General features: G+C 41.5%; 1 protein-coding gene across 4 annotated transcripts in view; it reads left to right on the forward strand.

The window, feature by feature from the left end:
* The first annotated feature begins 5,615 nt into the window (after positions 1-5,615).
* Positions 5,616-12,192, forward strand: part of THBS4 (thrombospondin 4) — a 50,146-nt gene continuing 43,569 nt past the window's right edge. For 3 of the 4 annotated variants that reach the window (XM_089909064.1, XM_089909063.1, XM_089909065.1), the window contains exons 1-2: positions 5,771-6,016; positions 11,394-11,597. In XM_089909064.1, coding sequence (XP_089765190.1) covers positions 5,929-6,016; positions 11,394-11,597 — 292 coding nt within the window. In that variant the 5' untranslated portion in view covers positions 5,771-5,928. Of the gene's footprint in view, positions 6,017-11,393; positions 11,598-12,192 lie in introns of all 4 variants that reach the window. The other variant, XM_022593876.3, reaches the window with a different exon arrangement.

The raw sequence follows: 12,192 nt of genomic DNA on the forward strand, positions 1-12,192 counted from the left end.
CTTTATTTTAAAGTCCATTTTGTTTGATATGAGAATTGCTACTCCAGCTTTCTTTTGATTTCCATTTGCATGGAATATCTTTTTCCATGCCCTCACTTTCAGTCTGTATGTGTCCCTAGGTCTGAAGTGGGTCTCTTGTAGACAGCATATGTACAGGTATAGTTTTTGTATCCATTCAGCCAGTCTATGTCTTTTGGTTGGAGCACTTAATCCATTTACATTTAAGGTAGTTATCGGTATGTGTGTTCCTATTACCATTTTCTTAATTCTTTTAGGTATGTTATTGTAGGCCTTTACTTTCTCTTGTGTTTCCTGCCTAGAGAAGTTCCTTTAGCATTTGTTGTAAAGCTGGCTTGGTGGTGCTGAATTCTCTTAGCTTTTGCTTGTCTGTGAAGGTTTTAATTTCTCCATTGAATCTGAATGAGATCCTTGCTGGGTAGAGTAATCTTGGTTGTAGGTTTTTACCTTTCATCACTTTAAATATGTCCTGCCACTCCCTTCTTGCTTGCAGAGTTTTAAAGATGATACAAACAGATTGAGAGATATACCATGTTCTTGGATTGGAAGAATCAACATTGTGAAAATGACTGTACTGCCCAAAGCAATCTACAGATTCAGTGCAATTCCTATCAAGCTACCAATGGCAGTTTTCACAGAACAAGAATAAAAAACTTCACAATTTGCATGGAAACAGAAAGACCCCGAATAGCCAAAGCAACCTTGAGAAAGAAAAATGGAGCTGGAAGAATCAGGCTCCCTGACTTCAGACTATACTACAAAGCTACAGTAATCATGAAAGTATGGTACTGGCACAAAAACAGAAATATAGATCAATGGAACAGGATAGAAAGCCCAGAGATAAACCCACCCACCTATGGTCAACTTATCTCTGATAAAGGAGGCAAGAATATACAATGGAGAAAAGACAGCCTCTTCAATAAGTGGTGCTGGGAAAACTGGACAGCTACATGTAAAAGAATGAAATTAGAACACTTCCTAACACCATACACAAAAATAAACTCAAAATGGATTAAAGACCTAAATATAAGACCAGACTCTGTTAAACTTTTATAATAAAACATAGACAGAACACTCTATGACATAAATCACAGCAAAATCCTTTTTGACCCACCTCCTAGAGAAATGGAAATAAAAACAAAAATAAACAAATGGGAACTAATGAAACTTAAAAGCTTTTGCACAGCAAAGGAAACCATAAACAAGAGGAAAAGACAACCCTCAGAATGGGAGAAAATATTTGCAAATGAAGCAACTGACAAAGGATTAATCTCCAAAATTTACAAGCAGCTCATGCAGCTCAATATCAAAAAAACAAACAACCCAATCCAAAAATGGGCAGAAGACCTAAATAGACATTTCTCCAAAGAAGATATACAGATTGCCAACAAACACATGAAAGGATGCTCAACATCACTAATCAGTAGAGATATACAAATCAAAACTACAATGAGGTATCACCTCATAGCAGTCAGAACGGCCATCATCAAAATATCTACAAACAATAAATGCTGGAGAGGGTGTGGAGAAAAGGGAACCCTCCTGCACTGTTGCTGGGACTGTAAATTGATACAGCCACTATGGAGAACAGCATGGAGGTTCCTTAAAAAACTAAAAATATAACTACCATATGACCCAGCAATCCCACTACTGGGCATATACCCTGAGAAAACCATAATTCATAAAGAGTCATGTACCACAAAGTTCACTGCAGCTCTATTTACAATAGCCAGGACATGGAAGCAACCTAAGTGTCCATTGACAGATGAATGGATAAAGAAGATGTAGCATATATATACAATGGCATATTACTCAGCCATAAAAAGAAACGGAATTGAGTTTTTTGTAGTAAGGTAGATGGACCTAGAGTCTGTCATACATAGTGAAGTAAGTCAGAAAGAGGAAAACAAATACTGTTTGCTAACACATATATATAGAATCTAAAAAGAAAAAAGAAAAGGTTCTGAGGAACCTTGGGGCAGGACAGGAATAAAGACACAGATGTAGAGAATTGACTTGAGGACATGAGGTGGGGGAAGGGTAAGCTGGGATGAAGTGATAGAGTGGCGTGGACATATATACACTACCAAATGTAAAATAGATAGCTAGTGGGAAGCAGCTGCATAGCACAGGGAGATCAGCTCGGTGCTTTGTGACCACGTAGAGGGGTGGGATAGGGAGGGTGGGAGGGAGACGCAAGAGGGAGGACATATGAGGATATATGTATATGTATAGGTGATTCACTTTGTTATAAAGGAGAAACTAACACACCACTGTAAAGAAATTATACTGCAATAAAGATGTTAAGAAAGAAATTCAAGTGGAAAACTTGACATAACTAATGATAGCTTTATTCAAATATCAATTAACAAATATGTATATAGCTTCTACTTAGCTGTGCCAAATAGTAGCATGTAATATGAGTAACTTCTCCCCCTTCTGAAGAACAGGAGGAGCAGAAGCAGGATGGGTATCCCCACGCCCGGCTGCAAAAGATTTTGAAAAGGTTTATTACTCACATAGGGAGGCTTTCTGGTGAGAGCAGGATGGGCTCCCAAGCTGGTCTGCAGATGGCTTGAGAGAGAAGGGAAAGAAGGCTGGCTTTGGGGTGTTCATGATGATTAGGGGGTGGGGCTGGGGAGAGTGTTCCCATGCATGATGTAGGGCTTGCACAGCACCAAAGGAAGGAGCACCCAGGCTTTCTTATCCAGTTGCTCAGATGTGGGACCAAGAGGAAGGGGAGTGCTGAAGCTTGAAATCTGTCAGCAAACATCAAAAATGGGGCATACTCTGTGTTACAATAATTAGAAATGGCACAGAACCTAGTATATAATTTGCTACAATAAGATCGTAATGTGACAATAACGTTACATAGTAAACAACCCCCAAATCTTAATGGCATATAAAAATAAATGTTTAAAATAAATAAATAGGGACTTCCCTGGTGGCACAGTGGTTAAGAGTCCACCTGCCAATGCAGGGGACATGAGTTCGATCTCTGGTCCGGGAAGATCCCACATGCCACGGAGCAACAAGCCTGTGCACCACAACTACTGAGCCTGCGCTCTAGAGCCCACGAGCCACAACTACTGAGCCCATGCACCACAACTACTGAAGCCCATGCTCTGCAACGAGAGAAGCCCCCGCAATGAGACGCCCCCGCACCGCAATGAAGAGTAGCCCCCACTCGCCGCAACTAGAGAAAGCCCACGTGCAGCAGCAAAGACCCAATGCAGCCATAAATACATACATACATACATACATACATTTATTAAATAAATACATTTGAAGAAATAAACGTTTGTTCCTCTCATGGCTAGAGTCAACAAGACAGCTCTGCTGATCTTGCCTGAACCTATTCACGTGTGTGAGTCAGCTGTGAGCAAATCTCAGCTGGCTTTACTTAGGGTGACTGTGGTGCCTCAGCTCTGCTCCATGTCTCGTCCTCCAACAGGCTAGCACAGCCACACTATCATGGCAAAGGCAGAGGTGGAAAAGTAAGCAAATCCAATCACACACGTATGTTTTTTACTTCTGCTTGTAGGAGTTTTGCTAAATTCTTATTGACCAAGAAAACTACATGGTCAAGCCTAGAGCTACAGCTGGAAAGCAAAAGATATATAGATAACAGTGAAGCTTTGGGGCCATTTTTGCAATCTACGGCATGAATGGATTACTAACATATCACAACCTCTTATCCTGCTTTACAGTACCAAGAGAAGGAAAGTAAATTCAATGAGCTACTTACTATCAAGTGTCAGCACTGTACTTGGAATTAGGACTATGAAAATAAATGAGATAGTGCTAAAGAGCTCAGTCTGATATTGGGGAAAATTTAAATAAATTAGTACATTATTAAAATAAATTAAAATTCAGTGTAAGTGTTAACAACAGATATTTTAATGAGGTGGCACAGAAAAGACACAGATTAACTCTTTCACCTCCTTTACCATATATTTCACAGCCAATTTAATGAATTTTATTGTAATCAAATTTCCTCTTGATTCTGAGAACATGAAGAAAAAGCTGACTGAGGTTCCCCAAAGAATAGTCTCATAAAATGCAGTCTCTTTAAAAACAAAACTAAATTGTAAGTTCTATTAGGCTAGCAGAAAGCCATTTGATTCTTTTGTTGCTCAGGTACACTTAGTAGTCATCCAGTTTCAACCAAAATTTATTGTGTGCCTACCTGTGCAAGCTCTTTTGTTGGGAATTTGCTAGGGTTTGGGGATGCCTGGCAAAGATGACTAAACAAAGATGACTTAAAAAAAAAAGGTATCTGCCTTCCAAATAACTTAGTCCTACTTACTCTGAAGTCCGTTGCATAAAACATATACAAGCAGAGCCATTGTGCTTAAAGTAGAAGTTGGGGGCCTGGAGCTCCCTCCAACCCAGGCCACTCCTGAGGACACCGTTTGGTGACTTGAAGATTCTCGAGTCTAATCCATCTCACTAGTGTACAGTGACATTGCTGGAAACATGTGCCCTTTGTCTCTTCAGTGCTCTCTTATATGTAGACATATGGTGACCCACTCCATACAGAGACTTAGTGCAATGCGGCCTTAAATGAAGCCTGGATTAGAACTATGTTAGACCCCAAATAGAAAGGAGCTCTGAATATAGCTCACAAATTTTCAGGTCATTAGCTGTAAGTGGAATCATAATTGGTGAGGGGTTATTCTAGCACAGTTTGGGAATAAGAAGATGAGTTAATCTTCCAGTTTATGGCAGATAGCTTCTTAAACTTTGAAATGGAATTCTTTGAGATTTAAAGATAGGGATATAAATACTTTGCTGGATTTTCTCCATTAGTCAAGATTGTTTAAGAGGAAAAAGTTTGCCATTGTTCTGAAATATTTTTTCCTCTAATTAATCCACATTATTTTTAGGGAGCTTTGCCTAGGAGGAAGACTAATTCCTTATGTTCCTTCCCTCTCTTTTAGGTCCTACTCCCATAGCTTTAAACTGTCACTTGGAATCTTTTGGGAAGGCGGAACAGAAGTGGGCAGAGTGTTTGGAAACCGGACTGAAAAATTCTCCATAAAACACTGCCATCCTATAAATGGTTCTGTCTGGATGGATTCCTTGAGATGTGTTTTATTTCCATTGAAAACTCAAAAACTTTGAAACATTCACCGTTCACGTCTCAAAACTTGATGGGGAAAATATTCATCATTTAAAGTATTCAAGAAAAGCTTTCTCCGGACCACCAGTTGTTCTCCGGACCACCTTAGGAGGCAGAAGTTCCCGGAGAGCCTTCAGGGCTCGTTGGGAAGGGAACCCAAGATGGGCGTTATGAGCCTGACCAAACGATGTTCTTCTGTTTAGAAAAGAAGAGGTGGGGGATGGATGGTGCCCAAAGCTAGCGGGTCAGTGTCACTTTCTTCCTCCTTTGCCCCGCTCTTCTCCTTCTTCTCTGTCCTGCGTGTCCTCACTTTCTCACCAGCCCCGCGACTGCTCATCCTTGCACTTCGCATCCTCCTAACCCCCTCGTCCGTGCGGGCCCGGCGACTACGCCCACCCACCCAGGACCGGGTCGGCCCAGGGCTCCTTCCCGTCCCCAGTCCCGAAGCTCACGCCTCTCTCTCTGCCGCCCACGCTCCCCGCTCCGGCCGCCCCCATACTTCCCGGCCAAAGGGGATCCCAGCCAAGTAGGCCGCCCCGGCCTCGGCCCTCCCCCACCCCGGCCAGCCAGACCGACCATAAAGCGCCCTGCCCAGCAGCCAGCGCACTCAGCTCCGCGGCGCCAGGACGCGAGCACCGCCCCCGACGGCAGCCCGGACGCCGCGCTCGCCTCACCTGCGCTGCGCGTTGGAAGCCCGACCGAGGGGCCGCGCGCCGTCCGCCCTCCCAGGCAGGGCCCGCGGAGCCGTGAGTCCCGAGCGCCCGCGGGGAGCAGGAAAAGCCAACATGCTGGCCCCGCGCGGAGCCGCCTTGCTCCTGCTGCACCTGGCCCTGCAGCCGTGGCTGGGGGCCGGCGCCCAGGCCACCCCCCAGGGTAAGTGGGAGCGAGCCGGGGCGGGAGCCACGGGCCAGGGTCCCTCGGTCACGGAGCCCGCCGTTCCGCGGTCCACTTGGGCGAACGGAGGGACCAGCTCCGCGCGCGGCTCGGCCCCTGGCTCCTGGGGCCTCGCTCGGCACCTCTCTGTTTTTTATTGTGATTGGAAACGATAAAGATTAGAATTTTCGGAGATTCGATTATCCAGCGATGAGACCAATTCCCTATACAATAGTTTGGGGGATGCAAAATTTATTTTCAGGCTAGGCAAAGACGTGGGGTTTCCAATCTTATGGCGCGGCCCTAGACCTCGAACACGTTCTGTTTGAAGTAGGGCGAAATCCGCATTCCGTCCCCCGCGGCTCTCTCTGGCCGGCCCTCCACTCAGCCCAGCATCCTAAATCCTTCGACGCGGCAGGAGCGATGTTCCCACCAGGTGGTCTGAGGCTGATATCCCCAAGAAAGGTGCAGTATGGCTGTATTGCCCTGCCACTCGCCTTTTTCTGCTCCAACTTTGTTGGGACCTCAAAACCTCCTTTGGGAGTTGGCTTGGTCTCTTGATTCTTGAGGTAAATTGAACTGGAAGGCTGAGAAATGGGTCTTTCTCTACAAAGAGATTAATAAGTTGATGAATAATTTGAAAAGCTACCTGGATGATCAGTCTTCAAACCCCTTTGTGAGATGGGGTGAAAAGAACTGTTGGGCAGAAAGCACTTAAGCTTAAACAGAATTTTGGAAAGACCAAAAGGAAGAAATTATTTAAGCAAGAAAACATCTTAGGGCTTTAACTGGCTATCCAGTGATGACCTTCATCTGTTTGAATTGATGCCTGGGGTTAATTTTTACTGACTAAGGAAATAAAGCTGGAAGAGACGCGCAACTTGAAGTAAAAATTGCTAATTCAAGGAAGGCAGAATGAAGAAAGTCTGTGCTGGTGCTCTCCATTCCCTTCCCCTCCCACTGCAGTAACTACCCATTTAAACTTTGCGTTTCACCAGATAACTCATTTTGATTCCAGACCAGGCAACCAGAATTGTGTTTTCAGGGGGTAGTGAAACTGCTTTTCATTTGGGTTGAAATGTTTAAAATGCTGTACTTTATAGTATTTATTCATTGTGACCTTGCTTCTAGGAAGGTAAGAAAGGAAGCCTTCTTTAAAAATTAATGTATAATTGGCATATAATGTTATATTAGTTTCAGGTGTACAACATAATGATTTGATCATTGTATACATTGCAAAATGATCACCACAGTAAGTCCAGTTAACATCCATTGCCACACATGACTACAGATTTTTTTCTTGTGATGAGAACTTTTAACATTTATTCTCTTAGCAACTTTCAAATGTGCAATACAGTACTATTGACTATAGTCACCATGCTGTACATTACATCCCCATGGCTTATTTATAACTGGAAGCTTGTACCTTTTGACGTCCTCCACCCATTTCACCCCCACAACTACTACCCCACTTCTGGCAACCATCAGTCTGTTCTCTGTGTCTATGAGCTTGTCCTTTCTTGTTTGTTTTTGTTTTTAAGATTCCACATATAAGTGAGACCATACAGCATTTGTCTGTCTTAATTACACTTACATAATGCCCTCAAAATCCATCCATATTGTCATAAAGGGCAAGGTTTCCTTCCTTTTTATGACTGAATAATATTCTATTGTGTGTGTATCACATTTTCTTTATTCATTTATCCGTTGATAGACACAGGTTGTTTTCATATCTTGGCTATTGTAAATAGTGCTGTGATGAATAACTCCATATATCTTTCGGAGTAAATGGTTTTGTTTTCTTTGGCTAAATACCCAGGAGTAGGATTGCTGGATCATATAAGGTAGTTCTATTTTAAATTTTTTGAGGAACCTTCATACTGTTTTCCATAGTAGCTGACCCAACTTACATTTCCACCAATGGTGTACAAGGGTTCCCTTTTTCCCACCTCCTCACCAACACTTGCTGTTTCCTGTCTTTTTGCTAAGAGCCATTCTAACTGGTGTCAGGTGATATCTCATTGTGGTTTCGATTTGCGTTTCCCTCATGATTAGTGATGTTGGGCATCTTTTCATGTATATGTTGGCCATCTGTCTATCTCCTTTGGAAAAATGTTTTTTCAGATTTTCTGCCCACTTTTAAATATGTTTGGTTGTGATTTTTTGTTGTTTTGTTTGTTTTTGCTATTGAGTTGTATGAGTTTTTTTATATATTTTGGATATTAACCCCTTTTCAGAGATGTGATTTGCAGATGTCTTCTCCCATTCCATAGGTTGCCTTTTCATTTCGTTGGTTTCCTTTGCTGTGCAGAAGCTTTTTAGTTTGATGTAGTTCCACTTGTTTACTTTTGCTTTTGTTGCCTTTGCTTTTGGTGTCAGAAAGGAAGCTTTTTGACACAGTTCAAAAGTTTTCTTATTGCAAACATTATTTAACAGGTTTGAATTCATGGGTGTAATATTTTGTGTTATATGAATTCTTGACGTTTGAACACACAACTTCATGGTGTGTTGCAGGTATGGATTTTGCTTCTCCTTGGACAGAGCTGCCTGTTTCATGGAGACTTGAAATCAGGCTATACCTAAATTATCTGGTTAATTTAATTGCTGTAGATGATCTGATTAAGTCAAGTTTCTGATAGATTCTTTATTGAGTTGATTAGTTTGCAGTTATCAGCTCAGCTGAATAATTTATCTCCTTTTTCCTCTGAGCTGCCTTGCTAGTCTTATTGGTAAGTATTCAATTTTCATACAGTGATGGTTGGGCTCATTGGTAGCAGTAATTTCACCTGTAACACTAGAAGGTTGTGCTTAGATCCTGGCGCTATTACTAAAGCGTCATAACATTAGTAGAAATTTGTGGTGTCTCATTTCCTTTTCAAAACACTCTCCAAACTCATTACTAACTAATCCCAACTTGGCCTCTTGAGAGTGAAGCCAGTGGATTAGAGGAACCATACAGATTGAAATGCGGTAAATTTAGTTTCAGCTGAATTATGACGTAATCATGGTCAAAGCAAAAATCAGGAATACCAAGAGTTTAGTTTTGCATGCAGTTCCCATACTTTTAAACACACATCTCTTTCCTGAAGATGTCTTGTCCTGAATGGAACTTTTAAATATATTGCCTTATTTCCCTTTGCTCCCACTGGTGGAAATGTAAAGTTTCCAGTTCTCTAGAAATTTAAAAATTCTATGCCCCTTTAGAAGTACAGTTGGCAGCAGTCCTCATGTTTGGGGAATGTGGGATGCTAGAAAGAACATAAGAGATATTCTGCTTTCCAGCACTGCTAGTATTAAAATCATTATCGTATAAGGTTCTTGATACACATGAAAGAAACAATACAGATCCAATCTGAAGACATATCGTCTTTTAAACTAGGCTGTTGCCTGTTTGTTTTATAACTATTTTTTATTACAAAAGCAACACCTGTTCATTGTAAAAAAAAAAAAAAGAAAAGAAAATTGGATAAGTGAAAGCAAATAAAATTAAAAATGTATAATTCTTCAACCCAGAGATAGCTACTATTCTTGTTAGCATTTTGTCATATTGTTTTTCAAATCTTTTTCTGGGCAAATACATATTTCAAATGGGATCATGTTATACATGTAATTTTATCATCTGTCTCCACTTAATATATCATGAGCTTTTTCCCATATCTAAGTATTCAGCTGCATTACCCTTTTTAATATATAGTAATTTAATATATAGTATTTCTCTTTTTGGGTGGACCAAAATTTATTTATCCAGGGCTCTAATGTAGGACACTTAGTTTCCAGTGTTTTCATACTATAAATAATTTGTTGAACATTTGCGGTGCCACAGGATGGCTTCGGAGGGCTGAAATCCCTGTAATCTCTGTCAAGCCTTTCTGTCTCTGTTAAGAAGAGACAAAGTGCTCTTCCAGCAAAGATTCAGGTTTCCCACCTCTTCCAATTAGATTTTCACATAACTCTTTCCTAAATAGAAATTCTAGAATTAACACTGGTGGTGAATCTCCTAAATAAATTACCATATCATCCTTTATTTTCTTAAGATAAATTCCTTTTGTAGCAACGCTAAATCAAAGAGCATATGTGTCTTAGTGCCTTTGATATTGCTATTTAAACTGGCTTCAAAGTGTTTATACCAGTTTAAATCTTACCCACCAGTATATGAGTACCCATCTTCCTGAATCCTCACCAACAGTTGGGTATTATTGTATTTATTGTTTTTCCAATTTGATGGTGAAAATAATACCTCGTTGCTTAAGTTAGCAATTCCTTCATCATTAATTAAGCATATGAACACTTATATATATACTTATTTGCCATTGTAACTCTTTTTCTGTAAATTGCCTTTTCGTGTTATTTACCCATTTTTCTATTAGGATGCTTATTTTATTGATTTGTAAGAGCTCTTTATAAATTATGGGTACTGTGACCCTTTTTAGTAACCAGATTATTGTATCCAGGAGACAGCTCTGGAGCCTGAAGTTCCTGCAGGCTATGGAATTGTCCAAACGATATTTGCATAAACCAAGAAAAATACTAAGTAACTTCTAGTGAGTATTACCCAAATTTGGCCTTTGCCTTTTAAATTAACTGGACATACTCTCTCATAGCTTTCATAAAATTTGAGAGAAGGTGCTGCTGACTCGATCAAAAGCAACTTACACAAATATACATGCAGGTTCTAGTTTTTGTAGACCAACTCTATCAGTGAGGTTACAATCAAGAAATAGAAACCACGTTGTATGGTTTTGTTTTGTTTCCACATCAGGATTTCTTAACAGAGAAACACTGGGGCACTGTAAATGCACAAAGGGAACACTTTGGTCTCACAAAGGTAGCAAACTGTTTTGTTAACAGTGTATCTCCTACCATACCCCTGCTTTCTGCTGCATATTCCCTGTGTCACTTATCACTGACCAGGAAAAGACAACGGGCTCCGGTCCGAGAGACACATGAGGGACCCCAAGGCAGAAATTCACTACTAGGGGCCATAAGAAAAACAATGACTTGGACGCTGTTACCTGCATCCCCCACACCTTATACGTTAAGCCTTTAGTATAAAGGCTTTTAGCTTTTATACTAGCCTCTCCCTAGTGGGCATTTTCAGAGCCACTTCTTCAGCCAAAATGCAATTTTGGGTTTGCAAAGTTTGTCTTCTCTTGGGGGCTATAAGCTTGTGATGAATATTGTGCTCTATTTCTTCTGGTTCAAATGTCCAGCCACTGTAAGAGTGATGAGGAAGAACTGGCGAGTTTGGCAATGTGGAAAAATGATTACAGTATCAGTTTACTTCATAGCTTACTGTCAAATTGTCTCCCCTCAAAAAACGTGTTTGCCCCAAAGTTAAATCTTTCACTGATTGTTCCTTTCTCCCCATTCTCCGCAGTCTTTGACCTCCTCCCATCCGCCAGCCAGAGGCTGAACCCAGGTGTCCTGCAGCCAGTCCTGACAGACCCCACCCTGAACGAGCTCTATGTGATCTCCACCTTCAAGCTGCAGACGAAAAGTTCAGCCACCATCTTCGGACTTTACTCTTCAGCTGACAACAGCAAGTATTTTGAGTTTACTGTGATGGGACGCTTGAACAAAGGTAAGGAGATTTATAGAAATAATTTTCTTAAAAATCCTCTCTGCCTATTCCAGGATTTGGGGTCTACTTTCCTTCAGATGGTTCCATCCACCATTGATTTCAGTTTTCAATACCAAATTCCTCTGATTGTGCACTTACCTGTACAGGGAGGGTGAGTTGATATCGGGAGAAAGAAGGAAGAATAGCTTGCGGCAAAAATGCCCTTTGACATTGTCCGATCCTCATGTTATTCTGGATCCAGTTCTGGAAGGGACAGGACCCAGGACCGTTTGGCCACTCTGTTAGTCAGCTTGAGCTGCTATAACAAATACCATAGACTGGGTGGCTTAAGCAACAGATGTTTATTTCCCACAGTACTGGAGGCTGGTAAGTCCAAGGTCAAGGTGCCAGCAGATTTGGTTCCTGATGAGAGCCTGGGTCCTGGCTTGTAGACAGCCACCTTCTCACTGTGTCCTCATATGGCCTTTCCTCAGTGTGGGCTGGTGCAGAGAGAGAGAGAGTGAGCTGTGTCTTCCTTTTCTTGTAAGGACACTAATGCCGTCATGGGGGTCCCACCCTCATGACCTAATCTAAACCTAATTACCTCCCAAAGGCC

Source organism: Delphinapterus leucas, chromosome 3 (assembly GCF_059928025.1).
Source record: "Delphinapterus leucas isolate spDelLeu-1000000601 "Yukka" chromosome 3, BTC_Dleu_Yukka2, whole genome shotgun sequence".
Classification (NCBI taxonomy): domain Eukaryota; kingdom Metazoa; phylum Chordata; class Mammalia; order Artiodactyla; family Monodontidae; genus Delphinapterus; species Delphinapterus leucas.